The sequence below is a fragment of the Harpia harpyja genome, chromosome 2 (assembly GCF_026419915.1).
Source record: "Harpia harpyja isolate bHarHar1 chromosome 2, bHarHar1 primary haplotype, whole genome shotgun sequence".
NCBI classification, from domain to species: domain Eukaryota; kingdom Metazoa; phylum Chordata; class Aves; order Accipitriformes; family Accipitridae; genus Harpia; species Harpia harpyja.
This window is the reverse complement of record NC_068941.1, coordinates 73,390,490-73,417,024: the sequence shown is the minus strand read 5'-3', so window position 1 is coordinate 73,417,024 and position 26,535 is coordinate 73,390,490. Positions and strand designations below refer to the sequence as shown.

The 26,535-nt window shown below is 35.7% G+C and overlaps 1 protein-coding gene across 5 annotated transcripts in view; it reads right to left on the bottom strand.

Annotated features, from left to right (window-relative positions):
* TAPT1 (transmembrane anterior posterior transformation 1) overlaps positions 1-26,535 on the bottom strand; it is a 48,669-nt gene that overhangs the window by 5,823 nt on the left and 16,311 nt on the right. For all 5 annotated transcript variants that reach the window (XM_052780413.1, XM_052780414.1, XM_052780415.1 and 2 more), the window contains 9 exons: positions 19,666-19,828; positions 15,705-15,840; positions 14,722-14,819; positions 14,496-14,565; positions 6,996-7,076; positions 6,001-6,110; positions 4,362-4,421; positions 2,877-2,945; positions 1,320-1,396 (listed from right to left, as the gene is read on the bottom strand). In XM_052780413.1, coding sequence (XP_052636373.1) covers positions 1,320-1,396; positions 2,877-2,945; positions 4,362-4,421; positions 6,001-6,110; positions 6,996-7,076; positions 14,496-14,565; positions 14,722-14,819; positions 15,705-15,840; positions 19,666-19,828 — 864 coding nt within the window. The remainder of the gene's footprint in view (positions 1-1,319; positions 1,397-2,876; positions 2,946-4,361; positions 4,422-6,000; positions 6,111-6,995; positions 7,077-14,495; positions 14,566-14,721; positions 14,820-15,704; positions 15,841-19,665; positions 19,829-26,535) is intronic.

The window sequence follows — 26,535 nt, the reverse complement described above, 5'->3', positions numbered from 1 at the left end:
CAGCTTGAATGTGATGATCAGGGGCTAGTGCTTTCAATTATATAGAGCTGGCTTTAGGGAGAACATGGGCACAGCATGTGGTACGCCGGGGAAGAAATCGAAGTATGGTCCAGAGGAATATGGCTAACATTTTAATATTTGGCCTATATGCAGTATCTCAAAGTCCTAGTTATCCAACACTAAAGAGATGTCTCTCTACACTGATGTGGACTAGACACATCAGACCAAGTTCTACGTTTTTTGCTGATCAAGATCAGATTAGAGATAAGAGTCTACCTATTCATAAAAAACGTGTAGCAATCCCGTTCTTTTCAGAAGGTATTGTAAAACAGCAGCCTCCTCTCTTCCGGTGTACATGCTGAACCACTGACCCAGACCTAGAAGCCTTTTACTTCCCAAGTCTTGTGGCCTTCAGTTACGAACACAACTTGGGAGGGCACTGGAAGAGTTATTCCCACAATACTGTAGGCAGGCTTTCTGTACTGCAGCAATCTGAATCACTTAATTCCTGATGATCAGTTTTAGGAGGACTCCCAGTATCAATCAGTACTGAGAGACAACAAACGCTGACACAGTTCAGTATGCAGCCTTCCTAGAAACTGGCCATACCCACATAGTCAGTCTCCAGCAAGTGCCTCAAGACAGGCAAACTAGACTGGATTTATAGTACAACTAAACGCATCTCAGAAGTACGTATCGACTACTGGGAAGTTAAGGATAACACAAGTATAAACTGACTTGGCAGTGAAGGGATACTTGCAAATCATCAGTTTTGGAAAACAAATTGCCATAGGACATTATTTTCCTTAACTAAGATTACTTACTGACCCCCCCCTTCCCGGAAAGGCAAGCCTTGCATTTACTTTTTTTTCCATATAGCAGTTTCCTAACACAAAGAAACCTTGCATTTAACTACCAGAGAGAATTCATGATCTGCTCAGAGCACTTAAACTGCTTTTTTTTGTTGGCATACTGAATCTTTAGTTCTTTTCACAGGAAGTTTCATTCCTTAGAATTCAATTTCCCCTTTTATGCAGAGATATGGTGCTTGTCTGCCATAAATTCTTTCAATCATTTTTCCATTAGTTATTTTCATTACTGAAGTTACTTATTGAGAGTTATAATCCCCCAATGCAGTTACAGTACTTAGGGACCAATCCGCACTCTCAATTTTGGTTTATGAGCATAGGTGTTTTACATTTATCTTCTACTGAACATAAACTGCGTTTACACTTAGACCTAGAAGTATCAACAGAAGCTTTTTTCACATATCTCATCAAATAATGGTAAATACTTTTCAACTGTGTGCATTTACTTACCCACAGTAGAACAGCACAACACAAACATAAGCTAAGACTCCTTGTACTTTTATTGAGCTTGTTACGACCCTGATGAGCTGTTTTAAGAATAAAAGTTAAACAGTTAAAACATATAGCACACAACTATTAATAGAATATTTTAACAGACATTTGTTACTTGGTAAATTCAAGACAAAAGTAGAAACATTTACATTAATAGAATTTATTCTAATGCCTCCCTTGGTAGCACTAAGTATTCAAGATTTTGGTTTGAATAAGTATTATAGTAGCACCTAGTTGCAACTTTCCAAAACTACAGTCTGATAATGTTTCCTTCACCACCGACTTCCAAATAAAATAACAAGTGAAAAAAACCTCCCCAAAAGTCAAGGGCTGGAAGCACAGTTAATTTTTGAGGAAAATGTCAAGGGATGCTGATGCAGTAAAAGACAATCGGTGTTTTGCACTATGCTAACATTTTGAATACAAAATTGCTTTGTGAACTAGGCATATGAATCCCAAGTTTCAGTAATAAATGATCCTGAAATCTCAGTTTTACTTTGGTATTTCACAGTTAGGGTTCCAAGTTAGCAAAGCGCTTCAGTTTGTTTAAAACCTATTAGCATCCAGGATATCATATCCAAACACAATTAACTTGAAAAAAGCACTTCAATTGAATTCTCACTGGATGTACTGCTAATAAAAGAAATCATGACTATGATCACGATTATGGCGGTTTTTGTTTTGGTTTTTGTTTTTTAAAATCCTGGATAAAAACTAGGCAAAGCCTGTCAATAGTCTTTTTCCCCATCTCTACGGGAGAACATTATATTCAAAAGTTAACTCATATTGATATTCTTCCAGGAAAATTACGAATTAGCATCTTTGCTGGCAAAGCAAGAACACATTCCCAGTATTATGATAACTACTGCTTCTCTACACATGTATGGCAGCTATTTGCAGAAAACATTCTGCAATAGTTAATTCAGAACAGACAGCATGTGGACACAATTCCAATAATGAAGTGATTCATTTTATAGTAGCATGTCCATGTAACAGGGTCAGCTATTTTAGAATCATGTATTCTACAACAGCTCAGAAGCTCAGTGCTCCATATAAAAGAAAACTTAGTCATTAAACACACCATTACAGGGACAACCACAAGGACTCCTATGAAAAACCTAAAAAAACTAGTACACTACTGCTAACCTTCTGGCAACCAGCTGCTTTGACTATTCCGAGTGAATGAACAGGATAATTGCCAAAAGGAATAAATGTTTAATAAGCACAGATGTAGTTTAATTCCAGTGCTACAACTCAACTGCTTATAAATTCTATAAGACTAATACATTTTCAATTATCTATGAAAGGCTGATAAACAGTAACACATTTGTGAAGTCATAATTAGTATGTGATATAGGTTATACTGAATGCTAACTCAACCTTGCAGCATCATTTCAGTTACTTAAGATGATCATTTTATCCTCAAAACATCAAAATGAGCCAGCTATCTCACAGGCATATATTCTCAAAGTGAGATCTTATTGACAGAAAACTGATAGGGAAGATACAACTTACTAAAACAGCCAGTGGAAGAGGAATGAAACCCATTCTTCTGGAAACTGAATCACTATAATCTGTATATGCCTAGGAAAAAAAAGAGGAAGAATAATGAACTATTTATGCAAAGGAATGAGCTTATTTTAGCTTGGCACACTCTCTAGATAAGAATCTCTGCTAACAAACACTATACTGCTATAAAGTGTATCTATTCACATTTTGAAATTCAAATGCAGATAGCTGTACTCTCAGACAAAAATGTAATACTACCATGACCAGTAAGATTAGCTTCAGTGCTCTAAATCAAGAGCAACTGGAGTATAATACAAATCTCTAAATCGAGAGCAATTAGGACACTGAATCCAAATGGGCTATATTTCATCTGTACATTATTACTAGCTTAGAGACCTTTTTGTATTAATTTGACTTTGATCCTCAAATACTGTACAGAAAAACCCGTAACAGGGATAAAAGAACAATTATCCATCACACTAGCAATTTTAAATTATTCTACAAACATCTATAATTAGCCTCAGGATAATTGTGTTAAAATAATTTTGAAAATATGTTTACATTGGAACTCTTAAAACACAACTACTTTGCATGACACCTTTCATACAGTATTGAATGCCATGCCAAGGTTAGTGCCTATATGATGCTACCTCATTTTCCACAGAGGATCCTTACGAAGAGTAATGGATTTTCAGAACTAATAAACCATTTGTTTTTTTTTTTAACAAATTATTAATGATTAATTATTTGTAATTGAAGGTGTCTAACTTCTTTATGAGGTATAACTACCACATTCCTAGCAATAGCTATTAAACATGCCCAAGAAAACTACATAAATTCTTATAATAATGTTCATTTAATAGTTAGAGCACTCATCCAAGAGCACTCACTAATAGTTAAGAGACTCATCCAGGAAAGGTGTGCTGTAAATAGTCTTCCAGAAAACAGTACTAATGAAAACCACAAGTAGTCTGTGTGTTCTGTAAATATCTGTGTGTTCTGTAAATACCCATGCCACAACAGTAACATGCATGGTACAAACATCCCTATACATCTGTGCATGCTGTCTGTGAAAAAATAAGGTAAATTCCTAATGAATATTGTATTTTGATTCAACACAGTTAAAATAAAGCAAAAAGAACAGTAATTTAAAATTATCTCAAGAACATCTTGTTAAGCTAGCTTACTTCCCATATATCTCAAAAATGTCAAAGTTGTTACAACCATCCCCTGACTATAAATGTATTTGGAAGAGATTTCTCAACAATATATTAAATAAAGCCTGAACTGATGTGAACAACTGGATAAATATGAGAACATAAATCACAACGAAATATTCCTGTTGTCTCATATTAAAAAAAGCAGGGTAGAATTTCAGTGCTGTAGAAGTGTAACAGCTCTGTATGTATTTCTTTAAGTGTTTGTTCTAATCCCCCCCCCCCAATAATTATGTTAGTTAATACAAGAAAATGTCTTTATTTTCAGGCTTACATTTTTCTGTCGACTGCTAACAAGGTCAAATGCAAGACTGGCTCTGTATTCACTGTAGACCTGGAAAAAATCCAGCACATTGGATGTGTGATTAATTTGTTATCACACTTTATAGAAGCAACAGAGATATTAATAAAATATTTCTGTAAATTATAAACACTTATGCATAGGCCGAAGGAGTCAAAGCCAGTTTTTCTGAGATCTAACTGCACACTTCAACAGATGAGCCTTTATTTCTGCAATAAAGTAACTTCCATATATATACAACAAACAACACTATGCTATGTTTTAGGAATTGAATGAGACTTTATAAAGCATTTACTGAATTTGAGGATCATCAGAAACACAAAGTAAGAGAAAACACATTAACTTTTTCCTACAGTTGATAATTTGTTTTAAGCAAATGGTAGCACTGGGATCAAATTAAACAAATGAGAGAGCTTACTAAGCAAGTGATCCCATGAAAAAAGCAAATTGTATCAGAAGATGAATGAAGCTTTTCTTTTAAGAGTTCTGCATATTGAGACAGAAAAGCACCTATTTTAAGGATAAACGGCAGGGCAACTTGTACTGCAGGTGTTCAAAACTTCTGAAAAAGTCCAACCTAGCAACCATAAATCTTTAGAACTTCATACAAAAAATACGAAGTTTGTTAAATAAACCTTGCAAAATTGTCACTCACTACCCCCATTCTCCAGCTGTTTCAGCACACTGAAGCATGCTATGTTTTTGGCTATCATGACTTCATTATTGCTCTTTTCCACACTCTCTATATGAAAGTAGGGCATGCATAAATGCCTCTGGCATAAGGGAGCTTATTAAGTACATCTATTAAACTTGTTTCTACACTGCACAATGTAGTTACTTTAGAGATGCTGAAAAAGACTGCACTTCCAAGTTCTGATCTCATTTCCTAAAAAGTAGTTTTAATAGTGAAAAAGCACTAACTCATCTCTTCACAAATTTATCAAGTGCATTTGAATTCACACAACATGCAAGACAAATGGCCAATGCATCATGCTGCAACACACAAAAAGTAACCATATCTACTACTTTAAAAGAAGGACTGCATAATATATATGGCCTAAGAAATTTCAGGAGTGGGAAACTAGCATAACCTACTTCATATTAGTGCTCCAGGGACACTGGAAAAATATATCTCTGATTTCAGATTCCACCTTTAACACACATAGAACAACAGAGGTTCAGCAGCCTCACAAGATCTGTTTTTCCTAAAGCATGAATTTTAACCTACAATCCATTCTGTTAGGAAAAGGTATAAACTCTGTCTAGACTGTAGAATAAGTAACCTTCTGTCAACTTAACTAGTGATCACTTCACAAAATGATCTGCTAGTTATGTGAATTGTAGTTATTATGTGAACTGTTATACAACACTTTCAATAATTTATGGATCTGGAACTACTCATTTAGAAGCAGAGGTGTTTGTTCCACATTATAAAGATCCTCAGAAGTATATTGTATCAGGAAATTACCAAGCTTTCTCAAATGATAGCCTATACATGAATAAAACAATTTTTACGTTTTCTGCACTGGAACCAATTTTAGTATTTAAAAAAATATTAGCAAAATAAACTACAACTTAAAATAGCATTCCACATTCCAAACAGGATACCTACATCTGCTGTGATGTCATTGAATTTTGTTATAAAGGCATGTTTCACAATATCCACCGCAATTTCTGAAGCAACCACCATGCAAACATCTGGGAATAACACCCAAAGATGATCTGAAGGTTGGGAAGAAACAAGTTAGGCTATTTAATTTGATGCCAGTGTACAAAACAAAAATTATAACACTTTTGCTCAATGGTGAAAAATCCTCAAGAGTCTGAAGAGTCTGTAAACTTTACATCACCATTCAGCACATGGTGTGCAAGTTCTTGCTTATTCCATTGCTGTTCTAGAAACTTATCAGTACTACACAATCACACCACAATTAGGATCAGATTCTAAAGCCTTTGCTTAGTAAAGCTTTATCTCTACTAGGAAGCCAACCTCTGCACATACTAGATAGTAGATGTTCAGTATGTATGAGGAACAGACAGAGCACCTGCGGTTTTAGATGCTTAAGGTAAAATTTAGGTAGACTGGTAACATTCAAGCAAAATACACCACACAGATCAGGGCTCAAAATTATTAAAACAAAGTTTTAATAAAATAAAATCAAAATTTTACTCAATATTTATTCAATATGGCATTAAAATCCTAAGTATAATCAATATTCAATTATGAATGGTAATTTTTAGATAACCTTCTATCAAATTTCAATCTCACTAGCCTCACAAAATAAAATTCTCTAGGGGATCCATCATCCTCAATGTACTCCAAGGAAAGGGAAGGACTGAGATGAAATCATTCAGGACACTAATTGAAACATAACTATGCATGTTTGTAGCATAACAGCATATCCTTCTAGCAGAAAGTAGAGTCACTCTTACAAGAAAGCCAGAAATACAAAAATGAGAATCTAAGGTATTTGACAAATTAAGATTCCTCAATTAAATGTCCTGGTTACCTTTATCTTTCAGATTGAGGAAAAAGCAAGAGATAACACTTGTTCATAGCACAGGAATTTGTCATTTTGTATTTAGTTCTTCTACTACTTTACTCACCTGGATTCCATGAGAACTGTTCCATATTTCTTAGACATACAATTAGGAGCAGCACATAATTGGTGAACCTCTCCTTTATATCTAGTTAAAAAAAAAAAAAGCTGTCAACTCCAAAGAAACATTTATTTGCATACACTCATTCTGAGGTTCTACCATTTATTAAGTCTTGGATTAGACAATCTTTTCCACAAATTATTTGATCGGATTCGAGGGGAGGGGATGGGATACTGGGAATCTCACCACAGACAGGATCTCTGCAGTATGCTGTAGCCTAACTGGACATCTGTCCGATGCTGCATCAGCTCAGGGTTCCCAGCATCAGAAGGGACTTAAGTTGTGACTTGCTATCACCTTTTCTAATATATTAATAAAGTAGTCATCTTTCTTGATAAAATCTGTGCATTTCTTGTGGGACTCAAAAAGAACCCGCACCTCCTGGTGCAAAAATGGAGACAATACACTTGTCTGTCATTCCAAGTTAGTAGCAAGGCAAATTTCATTTTCTACAGATCACGGATATCCAAATTGCTACATACTGGGTCCAGTAGTAGGGGGGAAAAAAAAAAAAAAAAAAAAGTGTTTCAAGACAACTATTACACTTTATTTGGAAGGTTCCCACTAGTCTTTCACATCGCCACCTTAAAAGGGAATGGCAGGATACATCAGCTCAGTTCTGAAAACCATAAGAACTATAACACAAAAGCAGTCTGACTTGAGATGGAGTCCTATGAATTGCCCTCCCAGACTAGGCAGGGTCTTTTTTTCTATTTGGTGCCCTATCTCCAGAAATGACCCATACGGCTTGCTTCAGGAAGCATTACATTTTTAACTTATTAAAAAAACGTCCATGAAATTGTATTATTGAAAAATGGGGTAAAACCTAAAACGTAATATCACCACAAATTAGCAAGTCCGAAGAAGTCTTTTTAGAAGACAGAACTATTACGAAAATCTGTGAAGATACTGTTATTGCCTCTTACACCCGTTAATCACTAGGATAGTAATTTCTTTCTGGGCAAGTCATCTCCAAATCCAAAGGGTTCATTTCCTTAAGCACCTCGAATATTCTGTGCAGTTCTATCTACTGGTTTTAGGACACAAGAAATAGAACTGTTCAGAAGAACACAAAAGGATCGAGCTGGCCGAAAAAACATTTGACTTTGACTTTGTGTCAGCAGCTTCCATCATCTCTGACTACAGACCAACAACGTTCATGGTTGCAATTACTATCTTCTAGCATAACAATATCCCTCATTTCAAAAAAGAGGTTTCAAAATACTGGCAAGCCTGAAGGAAGGGAATGAAAAGCAAAGAACAACTCCTCCAGGAGAGGGGAACGTAAAGCACACAAAACTCAAGAAGAATGAGATTGCATGCACACATGTAAAAAGGCACATTTGGGGGTACACAAACTCATCTCTCAGTATGGGCTGGGGAAGGGTCAGAGGAATCACAAGTTTCCAAAAAGAACAAGTGGCATATATACGGGGGAAGAAACAAGGAAATCCTTCAGTAAAATAAATTTAAATACCAGAAAAAACAGGACATAGGTGAAGTCCTAACTCTAATTTCTTGGTTTCCTGCGAATAACACTCCAACAAGCCAAGTATGTTCTTCTATGCTTCTGAATTCACCAAATACTGCCCAAATTACCAGAACACAGTATTTTCTGATAAATCTAGTTATGAGATTATCACTTGGTGCTGTCACCAATGGATTAATATGCTGTCTAGCATTCCTTGATCTATATTCTCTACCACAACCATTAGCAACTTGAAAATAATCACTAGTTTTCAGACTTTTGCCCAAAGTCTCAAAACCGTTTCATCTTGTATTTCCCACATTGCATACTTCCACACTGCCATAACACACCATTGATCAGCAATGCATATGACAACACACAGATCCCATCTTCAGCGCTTCAGATCCCAGGGAGGCCTGTACAGATAGAAATTCTGAAGTGCGAAGTAAGGACCTTAATTCAGGCCTAAACATTAAAGCATGTCTCAAGCCAATCCTTCAGCCATTTATTACCTGCTCAGTATATGTTAGCTCACCAGTCCACAGGATTAAATTGAGAAGGGACATCGTTGGCCTTAAATTTCCTCTTATGCTTTAATAATAAACATTTTTCCCCCACTGATTTCTGAGACTGGATGACAGGCTAACACCTATTCTTCCCCTCTGCTCATTTTTCTTGTTCTCACTGGCCTCCCTTCTGTTATCTCTGCTGCCACAGCTGTTCAAGGCTGCTCAGAGTGAGAGGAATGAGTGCGGCTGCTCTTCATCCTCATCCTTCTCATCAACTGATTGCCAGAGATGCAAGCAAGGGAGAAAGGGCATTTTAGAGCAGCTTCAACAGTAAACCCAAATGATTCAGAAATTCATTTCATTTCTCACCCTCATGGACAAGGACAAAAAAGGCTTCAGGACATCCAAAACAACCAAGGGTAACCAGTTCTAAATACCAATTAGAATTTCAGAGTACAGAATATGCACTAATAATGTTTCATAATTTATTATGAACTTATTTGATATTGTATTATGTTTAAAAAAAATACATGTACAAGTGAGGGGAATTTCCTGTACCATGTATTGCCACTTCTTAGATGATGTGGTGAACTATAGAACGAGTGAGGCTACACCCCTAGATTCACACTTATGGACATCATGCTCTTAAAAAAGAACAAAGGGACAGTAAATTACTGTATTTGTGAATCTGGGGAAACAGTGACAAGCCACCAGTGTTAGTGTTCAGTTATAGAGTGCGCAGGTACTGGCAAAAGAAAATGTCTCTATTCTGCTTTAGCATGATGAAGAGTAAAGTGGGAAGAAAAATGTATCTCTGTTCTGCATTCTCCATCATGACAATCCTTAGTAACATTGATATAATGTAACGCATCCCACAAAGTGTTGGTGATAAGCGTATCACAAACTTGTTTTTCAGTTAGAATACAGTATAGCTTTAATAACCCTTTCCATTATAAGACATTTTAAATGGTCTTCAGCTACCTCCACAAGCACATGATTAAGAAGTTTACTTGCTCACTTAAGAAGTTTATGCTCCTAAGTGTTGAAGAACTGACATCTACCCCTAATTCAGACATACTTATCCCCCTGACTGGTCTCCTGTCAGCACATCCATGCATAGACTGCATTCTAATACCATGCTTAAACTCTACTCTTAATAGGGCTGGCCCCAAAGCCTGGCCACACATATTATATACTCCCCATATACAGACTATTTTGAAAGGTGACACTGAATTTGCTTGTGCTTCCATGCATCCACTGGTGGTGCAAATGACTACATATGATTAAATTTTTTTTGTTTCCTTTAAAATACATATTTCAGTATATTGAACAGGGAAAGGAAGAATCAGACACTCCAAGACTCAGCACATCAGAATTTAGGGGTCATGTGTCAAAATCTAACCACAATACACCTTTTTTCATGAAGATAAGTCATGTGTACCTATTAGGGTTGTCATGTGAATAGGGGTGGTAAACATTTATTTCAAAGCCAGTAACGTACATACTGCCATAAATGCAATAGGGAAAAAAAGCAAGATGTACTTTTTTTCTATTGGTTCTGTGAAGTAAAGTCCAAAAAAAGGATTGCACATAGCCATATCATATTTTAAATACCTTCACCCTGCCATTCCAATTCACATGGCATTCTATGCCCATATTAATAACATATTCTGCCCTTCTATAAATCCTTCTGGAAAATGGCGACATTCAGTTTAAAGGACTGATAGCAACAGAGACCCGAAGTTTAATTGCCAATGTGTCAAAGGGTATCATCACTTGTAAAAAACATGTAAAAGACTACAGAACTAGATGTGATTGGAAATAAAGGATGTTCCTAAGACAGCACTGCATCTAGTATGGCCTAGTGTAATTAATTAGCCAACATCCCAAACAATTGATTACTGAACACATTCAGGAAGGACCTGAACTCTGAAGAACTTTGTAGTGGTGACTAATAAGAAGGGCAGTGAGATCCCAGGAACATAGATCCTGAAGTGGCACTTCTACTAGAAAACAGTCTTTAGAACACCTAGTTGTTTCCTTCCAGATTCCCTGACACATTATGCAGGAATCCTTAATCAGGAAAGAAAAAATAATTTTGATCATGTTAATCCCACTGTTTATATATTTAGACCAAAAGCTGGTTATAAATCATAGTGTGTAAGAAGTGAAACAAGATCTTTTGGTTTACATGTCAGCAAATCCTAAGTAGCTCTAGTGACAATTCCCTTGTAACAAGCAACCAGAGCACAAGAAAGGATCAAAGACTGAACAAGGAATCATCAAGGAGGCACCGATCTATCTTAAATGTACTCCTGCCCCCAAACCCCTCATCCTTAAAATGAAGAGCTGGATTAGAATAATGGTATTAAAAAAACTAAACTAAACCTCTCAAATTCAAGAGACCAAAAGGTAAAAATAAAGGCTGTTCGGTATTTTGATCAAAACCAAAGAGACCGATAAATTGGGAACAAAGCAGAAAACAGAATTAAGAAAGAAAGAAAAAAAAAGAGTAAAAAAGCATAAAGAAAAAAACTGAAGTTCCTAAAGCTTCAGAATAAATATGTTAAATTTTTGAGAGGAGAGATTTAAAAAACAAGGAATAATCTGTCCAAACAGCCAACTGAAGCAAGTAACGTAATGCCCTGCACCTAATGACCTTCTTCAGATGAGGTACAATTGTGTTTTGTGAAAAATTTAGTTTAGAGCACAGCTTGGAATCAAAATAAGACATTTAAAAGCATAAAAGAAGGCAGCATGCTGGGCTTTCAACAGTGATGAAGGAGCTTCTCTTTATAATTTTGGTCTCCTCGTTCACTAATCCTGAGCCCTACAAAGTTAGCTTACAGGTATCTACTTCAAAAAGACAATGTACTGTTTAAACATAGGGAAATACTTCTTCCTGCTACGACAAATATAAGGTTTTATGTCTTCTGTATAGAAGTCTTTTCCAACAGCCACAGTACTTAGATTGCCTGGGTGTACATAAATTTCCTAGCAAAAGACAGGTGACAATGCGAAAGTAGTTTTGCTGCAGCAGCCGATATGGTTGCAATAGCTGCAGGATAGGTGCAATCTCAAGCAGCTATACAAACCCCAAGATCTTTATTGACCTCCTGCACCTAAAAGATAACAGGTTTGGTTTTATTAGATAACTGTGTAAACAATGTATATCTCATAGTCTGTTCAATTAGTTTTTATGTAGATGATTCACAGTGCTTTTAGTCCTGAAGTTTTAATGAATTAGCTGTTACAGCAGAATTTTACATGTCCACATGAAGGTGAGAAGGATCACTGACTCCACTGACACTAAGTCCACAACTGGAAATACTGGGGAAAAATAGTACAGCCACACATCAGCTTGATATCCACAAGCCAGTACTGAGCACAATGCCAAGTGAAAATTATTTCACGATTTCCAAATCTAAATTGGTAGTTTGGTGGCACTTCATATCCTGGTGTCTTACTACATAGCATCTTCAACACCATGCAGAGCTCTGCAAGGTACTTTAATACATGATATAGGACACGCCTTAGAACGTACAACTGAAACAGTTCATTTCTGTTTTCACACTCTTATTCACAAGATTACTTGCTTTTGAATTCTATTTGTAGCAACTTCTCTTGATCACAATGTCTACTCGAGGTCACTGATATCTTACTTTTCTGCTAGTTCCTGTTTTTCTTTTGATTAACATGTTAGATAAGAAGGGAGTTTCACCTATTCATGACAAGTTCCTCAGATGCCTCTATGAGATTGACCTTATTTTTTTCCCCGCACAAATTAGTATATTTAGCTTCTGTGTACTGATCAGTACCTTTTCACTGAATTTAAACTACATTTGAGACAACAGTAATATTTTGAGCAGAGGCCCATATAAGGTGGGGCAAGGGGACATCCATTCAGTCTAAGTTTAATCAGCTGCTGTTGCCATGTTACAGCAGAGACTGCAGACCTGAGAAAAGAGCTGGAAGAAAACTGAGAGAAAGGTGGGAAGTATACGGGGGAACCTATATTCAGTGCTTTATTTCAGCAGTTTAGTTGAGTCCAGGCATGCAGTTTAAGCATAGTGTTCTAGGACACACAAGGCACTCCAAAGGCTAACTGGAAGCTCAGTCCACAGGACCAGACTAGCTTCAGTTCCAGGGGTAGGATATAGCATTGGCACAGCATGCCAATGCAAGATGCAGTACTATTTCAGCTGCAGGAAATAAAACATTTAAAGGATAACAAAGTTATTGGAATACATGAACTGAAGCAATACTGATCCATCCTTACTGAAACTGTGATGCAGTAAATCTGCTCAAGTTCAGAAGAGATGAGAATCTCTCCTAAAAACCTGTCTACGTTATTTATCTATAAGAAAAACATTGCTGTTTATAACCATACTGAGAAGTGTTCCAGGAAAAGTTATCTGTTTAAAGGGAATAAATTAGTTTGTTTCGTGCACTCTTCTATATATCTACTCACCTGCTTCCATCCCCATATGGTATAATGAATGTCATCGCTTTTTTTATCAAGTGATAAAGGGAGACCTGATATTTCTATTACAGGTCTTCAATAGTAATGTCTAGCAATAAAATAATGATATACATTTCTTCTAGCATACTATTGCAGGTGCTTTTTATGGAGGAAATTACTAGCCATTTCTAATAGCAGTCCCTCATTTATTTCAACATTTAAATCAAGAAAGAGGTCTCGCCTTTCAGTAGGAGAGCTAGGTGCCTACTTGTGTTTTCTGTGAATATTGTGATCAATGAGAGAAAATTTAAGAAAACTCATTTATGTTTTCTGTCATATTTTAGTAAACATCACTTTTAAGTGTTCTCAACTGTGAAGTTAAATCCATTTAATTTTAAAACCAGAAATACATACTATTAGTACAGAATTAACTAACACCTTATCAACCCAGCTGGGAAGATTATTTTTGCGGGGGTTTTAAGAACTTCTATGAGGTAGATTAAAATTTAGTGCTAATTTTTCTGTTATGTGATATATTTAAGATTTTATGTAAATAGTCTTTCATCCAAAGCATCACAAAACAATTGCCATTCAACATTTGCATGCAATACCATTGTAGTTTGGAGATGAATTGGACAAAAATCATACAATAGCCACAATTCAAAACCTGAAGCAAGCCTGCTGAAAGTTTAACTCTTGATAAAAAAAATCCAAGTAATCTGTTTTCAAATAAACAGCTACTTTTATTTTTTTTTTTAGGCTATTGAACATATGAGTTCTCTGGTTTAAAAAACTAGGAGTTGGAATGAAAAACAGTGTTCCTGAAAGTGGAATCCCAGTTGCATCCTACTGAACCAAACAGTTATAAGGGAGATGAGGAATTCAAGTCAGAATGCTCAAATTCACCAAGGTAAAGTTGTTTTAACAGTAATATTAAATAAATGAATGAAAAAAAAAAATCAGCCTCTCAATTCACATTTTCTCCTGATTAGCACAGCTATACATACCGCTATTTGACATTTGAAAAAGATTGTTCTTCTCAAACTTCTTGAAAACACTTCCTTTTATTTCAACGAACTGTAATTTTTAAAAACAGTTAGTTAGTTTTTATTGATAAAGGACCGATATAAACAAATCAGACAAGCAAATAATATGCAAATAGACATATGATACACAAAGATGAAGGATGCTGAAAACAATTAGGGTACCTATATAACAAAGCTACAGACTTACATTATTGGACATCATGATGGTAAGCAGTGATTTATTGTGGGAGTTGAAGGCCACATTAAGTGTTGTTGCTTGAACCATTATAAGAATAGCATGCAGGACTAGATAGCAGGGTTAAGGAAACATATTTGGAAATAATTTTTCTGCACAACACTACTGAGCAGCACTTAAACTCAAATTTCTATTTTGTTTCCAAAATTTAACAAAAAAAGTTCTCTCTCCCTGTCAACTAGATTTACACCAAGACAATACTTAAACTTATGTAATGTACAGTGCTTTGTAGCATGTAATAATTACGCTAATTTTTCTTGTTCAAAAAGAGCCCAATGACATTAGCCAGGAGAAACAGCAATACAACCTGAAGGAAAAAAATTCAGAATTAGACTAAAGATTTCAGAGAAAACAGGGTAAAGTACAAGAATTCTAAATTCATCACCATCTAAATGCATCGCATCTGTCAGACTATGTATCTCTCTACAGATCATTTTCATCAGTTCGCTGTAAGGTTACTTCACACTAAACTCATTTGCATCCTGAATATGCATGAGTTTACCCCTTCAAGAAAATGTTTTCAAGCTAGGCGTTTGTAACATTCCACTAAATATCAAAACCCCATGTCTTCAAGACCCTGTGACCCAAAATGCTCAAATACAAATCAGAAATCAAAGTTTCCATGAACTATCCAATTACTGGTTTTCATTTTACTACACATTAGGTATTTAAAAAGCTGTCTACCACCACAGTGGTATACCATTATTAAAGTTTTTTCTAAAAGCAGATTAAAAGGTTTTTTTCAAAGCAGGTTAACAGGGTTTTTTTCATTAATTTTAAAAACCTGTAGTACTGGCAATCTTCCTTTGAAAGTAAAGGAACACTGATTTAGGAATACTATCAGTTTTTCAAATATATTAAAATAAAACAATGCAGAGCAATTACTATGTAATTTAATTTAGAAAATTTTGCAATTTATTGAAGAAAAAGGATACAGACATACAGCACTGCCATGAAGAAGTGAGGAATCACACCTATGTGAGCTCTTTTTCTTTCCTTAGGTTCTGTAGCTGTCCAATAAAGAGCATCCAAAATATCTTGTCCAAATGAAGAAAACAGACGATCAGCCACCTAAATATGAAGAACTTTTTACTGACTTAAAGCAATATTTTTCCCTCCAACACTTGAATGTGCTGCCGTAAGTACAGCTCAACATAAAAAAAGTTTCACCTATTCATCACTTTTCATCTCTGTTCATTCCATTTCCACTCTGGATTTCACAGTGATACCGTTCCTTTTGTATACTCAGCAGCTTACTTTCCTTCTCAAATTTACTATCCCCTTTTCAACAGTATTTACAATATATAACCGTGTAATGTTATCTTAAATGTGTCCTCGAAGACATCGAAGTACAGTTTAAACTTCAGCCTTTGATAAAGCAACACGTATGTTGCATCAAAATATCTTCAGTATTTTTTTCCCACCCCTCTGGGTTTAATAGGGGAAAAAAAATAATGAAAAGTGAATTTCAAATGTGTGATAGGGAACATCATCAGCTTACAGGTACAAAAAGGACTGAAATTAAGATCTGGCTGTACTGTTTCCTTACATCTTGGAATCAAGTATATACTAAATACAAATCTCTGCATAAAGCAGAATTCAGAATTAAAAGTACTGTAAGACAACAGCAAGTGATCAAAAGGGACTAGAAATTCTGCCAAAAAGGGAAAATTAGTTTGAAAAAACTACAAACATCTGAAGTGTAACCCAAAGAATATATGCATAAGTAGGACACAAAACTAGCAGTAATTCTGAAGACACGAAAACCATGGACGGCAATCTGAGTTTGTAATTCAATACCACAGCAAGAACGGTCACGTGGAGTTCCACCAGTTCTCAACACTTTATCATCAGCAAGCATGTAAAACTGAAGATCATTACAAGGAAAGACTTTTTTTTCTGCTTATACACTACAGTTCAATAATTTTAAAACTAAGCGGCACAGGACAACAGAAATAGCACTTCAAAAATTATATTTGGTATCACAAGGCACATGTCTGGCTAAAGAAAAAAAGAGATACCTTTCACTGCTTACTAACTCAACCAAACGGAAATAGTTGAATACGAAAAACTGATTATCTCTACTTAAAGACAATTGATATTTTCTATTACTGTCTTTCTGTAAGACAACAATTTTGAACATGTTAAAACAATACATAGCAATATAGAACTAGGTGCACAACGTACCTGCAAATATTGAACCATACCTATGAACTAGAAAATAAGTTCTTGGGACAACATAGGTAAACCTAGATTTGGGATAATTTCCTGACTTTGTTAATTAAGAGTTCTAAAGGTAAATATACTGAAGGGAGAGAAGTCATACACTTTAACTTATTCAAGCCAACATTTATTGAAGTTTCCTAAAATACGAAGGCTGAATTAAAACAAATTTTTACTGGATGTCTCAAGTAAACTGTACTATATGCTACTCTTTAAGCATCACCTATGAAATAAAATGAACAAACCCATATGCTGATGAATTATCACAGATCTGAAGTTCAAAACCCCATCAGTTTGAGAGATATTTACAGTGGTATTGTTTTCGGCTTTTAAATTTTGCAAATTATGATGGTCTGCATTATTTGGTTCCTGCTCATTGTGATGACCCATTGAGTAATTACACCTGGTGTAGTAACACCAACTACAGAACGTTTAGAGTTTGGTAAGTTTTTGTTCACAATATTGTGAGGGTTTTAATAGATAAAATGGTGGCTTTGCTTTCCTTTTATTTAAGCAGTCCTTGTTTCTTAGCTGACAGTATAGAAAATATTAAAACCCACCACACAATATTGTTGTTTGCTTTTCCAAATATGACTTACCTAAACCCTACATGCCGGCTCCAGGCTCCAGCAGAATTCCATGGTGAGTGCTGTCACCAGCATAACGCACACTGGGGCTTCACAAGGAGCAGGAGCCGGTGGGTCTGAATCTAAAAAAGAAAAGTGTCATTTAAGCCAAATGTGCTGAATGCTCCCCTTAGGCTGTCTATCTGGAGCATTCAGCACATAGTTTTAAGATTTTGCATTCCTCGTATCTCTCCAGGACAATATTCCCTGGACTTGCCAACAGCCGAAAACATTAGGACATTGTAAACATCTCTGTTGCTCAGTGATTTAACTAAATTAAAAAGATCTTCCTATTTTGAAAACTTGTGAAAATATAAAGTTTATTACTTTAAAAAAAGCATATTTAACAGTTCCTTAAAAAGCATTGCTTGCATTAGTAGCAAGGACTTATAACAAAATTCACCGAAGTAGTCTAAGCAAGCCAATATTCAAACTCTTGAAAGCTAACTATCAACCAGGTCTTTCAGTGGGATCCCATGACATTTTCTGCCAATATTGTGGCTGCAACCTACCATGGTAAAAATGCCCCTTAAAGAACACGCCCTCTGCTTGGCACGTTGGGTTTCATGAGACACCATGGAAATTAAACACTGTCTTCAACTTCAATGTCTAGTGCAATTTTTCTAATAACTATGAGTGGTAACAGACTTCCCCCTTTCCTAAAAAAAACAAACTCAGGCAGCACTTCTTAGTTGAGACACACACTTTTGGTTCTGCCAAACATAGCAAAGAAACTCAGCTCTTCATTCAAAATGGAATGGCATATGGCTTCCAATTCACAGCAAACACTGCAGTCTCTCTTCAAATTAAGTGGTAAGCACATAGTGCTGTACTTTCTCAGCTTTAAGAGAAGTGACTTGAAGTAGTCTTGAAATAAAGAGAAATCACTATTTTGAGCACACAGATTTATTTAGTAAGTGATAATCTCTCACAGATTATGGAACTATATATGGATGACTATTTCCCAACACAACTAAAATGCACATAGTAATGCAGTGCCAATTTAATATTTGTACATGTTTTTCAGCGAATCTAAAATCAAAGGAAACAAAACCCTATGAATAAACAACTGAGGTGGCTTGTATGGTATTTATTTCACTTAGGATAATGAAGTGTGTTCCTTACGCAATATTTTCATATTTTATGAGGAAAAAAAAAATGTCTTTAGACAAAATATTCAGATTTTGCACAAACTGTAGCCCCATTTTAGCAGTCTTCAAAGTTATGACAGATGTTCAAACAACTGTTAATAGGTTATTCAGGGATCCCAGAATCCTAGGTATAACAACTCTTGTGTACAAAGCTCTGACTGAGCCCTTTCAAGAGGTTGTATTCCTAATAGGTCCTATATTTGCAGGGTGGAGATAAGATTGTAGCTATGAAAACATTATTTACTTTGTGAATCATTGATCATAGAAGTGCAATTAAAAATCTCATGCTTTGCATTAATAACAAAACAGAAACAATTTTTGTGCCCAGAATTTCTCTTACCTCTCAAAACAGAATTTCCTTTTCTTGTTTCACTATATTCATTCAACTTAATGTTTATATACTCAGGCTTTTGTCTGCTAGCCAGGACTGAGAAAGGTTAAGCAGTAACATGTGTCCTTGCACACAATGAAAGCTATACTTCCATAATGAATTAAAAACCAAATTCTATGTCTTCTACCATATTCCTTCTCTGCTTTCTCTCAGGATCTTACAACTATTTCAAATCAACAGTTTCTACTTTTCTCGAGTTCAAAACCTCATTCATTCCACTTCTTACATTTCAGTTTAAGACATTTCTTCTTCCATTTCCAGTTCTCAATTTTCATTCAACTAAACTGATAAATAAGCTCTAGGAACTAGGCAATATGAAACAGTATCTACAAAACTTATTTTTCACGAACTTGTCTGTTTCACTGCATTTAGGCTTATTATCATGGGTGTGTGCACATTTGTGAGAATACAAGACATGCCATATTGTAAGTACAAATACTGTAATAAAACAATATTTTATAGTCTGAAAAGAGCATGCTTGACATTCTGATGCCAACATTCTTACCTCAAGCATGTTATAGATGATGTAGAGCTTTATGACAGACTGTCCCCTTATCAGATGATACATCATAGAGTAGTCAACATAGTGCATCATGAAGTAGCAGATGACCAATATAACTCCTTTGAGAATGTCACATACCTGAGCAGGTTGTAGCAAACGTCTATCACTGAAATACAAAGGGCAAAAAGTTCCACTAAATGTCATATACCCACAAAACACAAATGTTACCAAGTCAATAGGAATTTACAGAAGCTGTGAATCAAGGATATATTTTAATGTAGTTTATTACTGTCCCTTTCCTGGCCCCTCACTCCAACACATAAGGAACACCATGACCATGATACACATTTATAGATCACACTCCTGAACAGGATCACATTCTCTTATCTGCCACATCCATTTAGTTAAAATACTGTATTTGTTGGGTAAGAGCTGCCACTCATTAAGAAGTTTCCGCATGCATACCCTTTGGTTTTTAATTTACCTTCCCTCTTCCAGCCAATTCTACTTATCGTTTTGACTTCCTCAGTTACAGAAATTGTATTTGCTATAACCAAAAGAAATGAAGCAGTCATCTTCAATTTCAGTATAATGAACCAGATGCTGAGGAACAAGTTCTAAACACAATTCCATATCTTCTTTTAGTTCTAAGCTCTGCAGCAGTAAATGCAAACAATTTGACATCAGAGCTTGAGGTTGATCTTGAACCAATATAGAAGTTTTCTATCTATAGTCCCACAAGTAACCCAGAAGATTAGACGAATCATTACACAATTTCATCCTATAAGCTAAAACTACAGGAAGAAAATAGTTTTATCTCAATTGCCACAATAGCAGCCATAAGCACAATGAAATTGCAAGACAGTCTTAACTTGTCTTACTTAGTTCAGTATTAATAGGAAGCAAAGCATTTAAAAAGCCTTTAAGTTAAATCAAAAGGTTATTTGAGAATTAAATATAAAAAAAATAGAGAAATAATTTCCTATTACGTGTATTTATTTTTAATATACACTGAAAGGCTTTTGCAGAAGTTAACATTTCACAAAAGTCAGAACCAATTAGCAGAATGCAAGTTATGAATTTTTGTTTTCTGTATTCTTAAATCACTAGGTTATCCAGAGATTAGACAATGCTCCCATAAACTGGTAACACATTTAGAGAAAAATTAGAATAAGTTGATAAAAATTCATGCTATTTTTAAAAAACATCTGAACAGTTACTTATGACCTCTGGGAATCAAGACATCCTACAGACCCCTGCAGACAAGTCAAAAATCCCATCTACCTGACTCGTTCTATTTAAATACAACATTAGAGCTAGAGTGTTATACTTCAGGTTTCTTTGTTGTCTTCCATTCAAAAGAAAAAAGCCCTGAAGACAGCATTCATGCATTATAACACTCACGGAACCACACACTGTCATTCTACAATAGACAAAGAGATCATGCTCATTTTAGGAGTAGCAGCGAGAAAGTTTCCAGAACTCTCAGCTTTACAGTATTACACTTTGAACAGAGAGCAACTGCTCCTTTTATTATATACTTTTTACTGCATAATCTGTATTAAAATTCATTATATTCTGAATAATAGAATTCAACCTGGTCCAGCACACCAGAACTACTTACAGTGGCTTTCTCTCCCTAAGAGACATTTTCTTGCTTTCAGGAGTCATTCAGTAACAGTATCCACACCACATTTTATTTCAGATTAAGTCTTTGACAAAAAGCCTCAGTGAATTTTCTTCCTTTCCCCCACAAATTGAGTTTTAACTGAAACACCCACTTAAAAACTTAAAGAAAACGGAAAGTGTCCATTTTCCAGCACATACAGTATTTGCCTGCTGCTTAAAGAACCTATGACTATGCCCTTGCATGACACACAAAAAAATGCACCCTCTCCAACCTGCAAAATTACATTTTGCAAGTTTATTGCCCTATTTAACTACATCCGACTTAAATGATTATACTTATTTAAATATATCAGTATATATTGAAACATCTACAGGATTTAAGCAAGCCCATAATTATGATTACCACTCATATGCTGAGTAACACAGTATTTTCCTTTTTCTCCAACCTACTTCAATTTTGGAAGTGTACCCAGAGTCATTTCAGTACAAGTCTCCCAGCCAACACTCATCCTCCACAATACAGATTGGGATAAAGTGGTAGAGGTATTATTACTCCACAACAGTAATACCAGGTCTTAGCATTTGAAAAAGAGAATCAGAATTTGTTACTCAGAAATTAGTATCTTCCTTCTTCCAGCCAACACCTACCTTATCATTAGAGAAGTAATGAGTACATGGTAGAGAAAATCTGACTAGCAAATGAGGCACCCACTTCAAAAGTCTATGTTTTAAAAGTTTGGCAAGGTACCAATTTTTACAATGGGATGGTCTCTTCTTGAAATGCACTAGTAAGCAGAACCTGTTTATGAAGTTTCTGAAGCAGCCCAGAAAGATTCTTACAGCAAAACGCTTTGATGACCACAAATCAATACAGACTGAAAATTATCATGTTAAAGGTTTTCTGGCTTACAAATAACATCAGATGCTTGACTACCAGTACAGTCACAAGCTACAGTTATTCTGTACTGTTAACCCTATCGCTCTTCTGCCTGTGTTGATTTTCATCAGTATGACTACACTCGAGTAAAACCAACTCAGGTGAAGCCGATGTAAAAGCAAATAGCAACCATCACAGGGGAATACAAACTCTAAAAACAGACTACATCAATCAAGAGCACAACTGCTCTTCTAAAGGCGGTCTCAACTCTGAAAACTAACTCAAGAAAATAATGCCATATAAAGGTGCATCCAAACTTGCACACAGCATCCTATACACTGGAAAGATGAAGATACTCTGAGAACGTGCTGTGTACAGAACAAACTGACTATCACTATGATTCAATTCAAAGGCTGCCCAAAAGGGTCAGATCAACTACACTTGATTGCTGTGCCCCACAGGAATTAAGCTTTTGTAGAACAGAGTACATTAAAATAATGTTTTTAGAGAATTTTACCTCTCAAAGTGACTTGGATTTAGTTTCTCAGTAGTCTGTACATCTAGAAAAAACTGCAGTAAACACTGCACTTCTTTCTGACGTTTTAACTAAAAACACACTCTATTCATGTTCAAAGTTGTGCAATAACTTCTTGTGCTTCTCATCCACACAAGAAGCAGAACCAACAATAGTGCTGTGACTACTTCTTCAGAACACATCTTTAAAAGAAGTCACAAAAATATCCTCAGTTTCAATTTACTCAGTTTGATGACAGAAGGGCTGTCAACATCTCTAACCCCTGGCCAGTACAAGGGATTATTGCAAAGGCTGAGTGCAGAAAACTGCCTTCTAGAAAGTGAAAAGAGTAAGAAGATCCTGGCATTTAAAACATATTCCGGTGTTCTTTCATTGTACACTAAGAAAGACCCCTTCATATTGACTAGGCAAGTAATCTATGGTCTACAACCAACACGTTTCTGATTGAGAAAAACCATGACTACTGCATAAATCCACAAAAGCACTTTTATTGCAGCTGAATCTTTTTCTGCTCTGGCTAATAACATTTACAAAAGGATATTGAGGTGTGGCTCTGAATATAATATGGGATAGGGATAATTATTTCCTACAAAGACAAGGAAATCAAGCAAATGGATTAAGTCTAATGATTGTCACCTTTTGGCAAATACACAGAACTGCCTGCAAAGCCTGCAGTTATGAAATTACGTGGTCACTGTTCAGTGAGAACTGAACATTGCAGTTTTAGTATATGATCAGACTTACATTGGTTCAATATATATTTGTCACAAATCATTCCTATCCTTCGCATTAAACTGTTTAATACATGTAAACACACAGAGGCTGATGTGATTTTATTCCTGTCATAAAAAGTCTTAGCCCATGCATTATACACATTACATTTTCTGCATTCATTTTTCTCAATATGTGTTTCTACTTATTGTCTCCAGTAACTACCTGGTGACAACACTGAAAAGTACTTTCAGAACTATCTTGAACACTAAGTAATCAGACCTCATCATTAATATCACATACAGACTCATCTGCACCATGAGTACTACAGAATCTCTAAAAAACAAAGAAAAAAGCCAGTATCAGCTATGACAACTATACAAAGGACAAGAAACAAACAAGAAATACATAGCATAGTGCTGAGAACACTTTCAATACCTCATTTGAAAGTAGGGAGCCAAGAGGCAAGAACTAGACAATACTGAGCTACTGTACAACTCTAGAAACCGTTGAATAGAGATACGAGAAGTTGAAACAGCTTAGCTCATTTCAAAGGACTTTGTATTTTTACAGTTGTGCATGAAGTGTGACAAAATACAGAGGGAAAGTTCACATGAAAATTAGTTATGGGTGTTTTTTCTCACTCACGAGAAAAGGAGAACAATAAATAAAGAACATAACAACTATGTTATTTTATATTTTATCATTCCAGTTACAAAACAGCAAGCAGTAGAATCTTTCTATAGAAATCAGTTGGTCTTTTCCTTCAAAGCTATCCCAGGCATACAGTGATGCTGCAGAAGTGAATTAAATATTAACACTTTCCCAGCTTCAGTGAACTCTGCTTTTAAAAGATAGTATCATGAGAGCCTTTGCCCAAGATGCAGTTCCTCTAATATTACTTCAGGATCATCTTTGTATAACAGGTCAGCTATTTCTGGGTCCTTTGGCACCCCTTTGCACATGTTGAACAGTATTACAAACTAGTTCGCAATTCCAATTTCCAATCAATTTCTTCCTTCATCGACAATGTAGTTCGTAGACAGCATTCAGCACCCGGGTAACTGCGGCACAAAGCATGCTCTGTGGGCTCAGATTCCTTTCAGCAGCATTGTCCTGTGCTCTCGTCCTGTGCTTCCAGGGAAAAGGAGGCTGAGGGGAGACCTTATCGCGCTCTACAACTACCTGAAAGGAGGTTGTAGTGAGATGGGTACTGGTCTCTTCTATCAAGTAACTAGTGATAGGACGAGAAGAAATGGCCTCAAGTTGCGCCAGAGGAGGTTTAGATTGGATATTACAAAAAATTTCTTCACTGAAAGGGTTGTCAGGCATTGGAACAGGCTGCCCAGGGAAGTGGTGGAGTCACCATCCCTGGAGGTGTTCAAAAAATGCATAGACATGGCACTTCAGGACATGGTTTAGTGGGCATCGTGGTGTTGGGTTGATGGTTGGACTCGATGATCTTAAAGGTCTTTTCCAACCTAAACGATTCTATGATATCCTACTGGATTCCAGAAATAATGTTACATGAACTGTTTCACAATTTGGCTGATTACACAGCTGAATACAATTACAACTTTCACATCTCAAACCAGTAAATACGTGGATTCAGGGCATTTGGTCCTTCAAATGCACCTTATTAAGATATACGATTTCTGTCTTTTCACGTAATTATTTCTGCCATTATTCCATTATTACTTCTAACATTTTTGCTCTAAGTCATGCTCTCCAAGATGCTCTTTACAGAATTTTACAAGTGGTTTCATTATGCTAAGCCTCAAGTTCCCACATTTAGCTGTACAGACTAGACTACCAGGGAATCAAATTTTTAAATTAAACTTCTTCAAATATCAAAGTACCTTAACAGTAAAGAGTAGGGCTTAATCACTCTTTCTATTATCCGCTATGTAAAATCTTGTATTGCTTTAGTATTACTACCGCTGAATACACCAAGCTGTTTAAACATGAGATGATCCTTCAATCTGTATGAATTCAGAGTGAAAATCCAAGCATTCCTCTACAGATAAACTCTCTCACACTGTAACACTAACTAGAAAATTAAGACAACACAAAAAACACACGCAGGGCCTTCAATATTCTACAGCATATACTTAACAAGATGTTCAAACTCCTCAGCCTTTGGGTACATTTACCATTACGTCTACTAATTGACAGAAAATCTCCACTGAAACAAACCCTTATGTCTCCAAATAATGTAATTATACAACTGCATGCTTAAGGGGATATACAAGCTTATTATTCATTTTAACATAAGAAAGTGATGTGCAAGCCTTACTACTATACCTCCCTATTCCACGACAGCACGATTCTGTTTCAGCCCAGTCAGTTACCAAAAGAAGCAGCATGCCAAGCTCAATGCTTATCATACAGTGTTTGAGGCAGTCGAAAGTGAAATTACGGCAAAATTTATACAATGCACCGACTGATATCAACCAAGACCTAGGAATTCAGAAAACTGGTCTGTTACAGAAAAAAAATTACTTTTTTCAACACAATTCATAAGCTCAAGGTTTACTGTTCATGCTTCAAACTTTTCAGTTTATGGTTTGTCCACCTTGACGCACATTTAGAAAGTGTAAAGCCAAGTCTTTCCTCTGTTTAGAAAACCACTGCATCTGTGTATGTCCTCCCCCTTTAGAAAGCTAAAACGAAGCAACTTCCCATATAAACAGTTAGGAAGAAATACTTTGCCGTTCTATAAAATGAAATTAAAATACTACAAATTAGAATATTCTGGTTACCCACAATTTGTTCTATACATTTTAGGAACTACAACAAAAAAAAAAAACCAAAACCCTAATTTTTTTTTCATGATTACTTGTGACATTTGTAAGAAAATCCACTCGAAGTGTTACAAAATTAAGAGTCAAGCTTATTTCAAGATATACATAAAACAGCTACCCAGTGAAGAAGAATTTGATGTGAAAACCACTGTTCGTCATAAGCAGTCTCCTTAAATAAGTTTAAGGGACTAGTTACCTGACTGTCATTTTCAAGGTATGTCTATTTGATACCATACTCAAAAGGCCATGATCCACATTTCATACAGTAATAAGAGTTCTGTCTCCATCTACTGGTTGAAAAATATTAGGTGCAATCA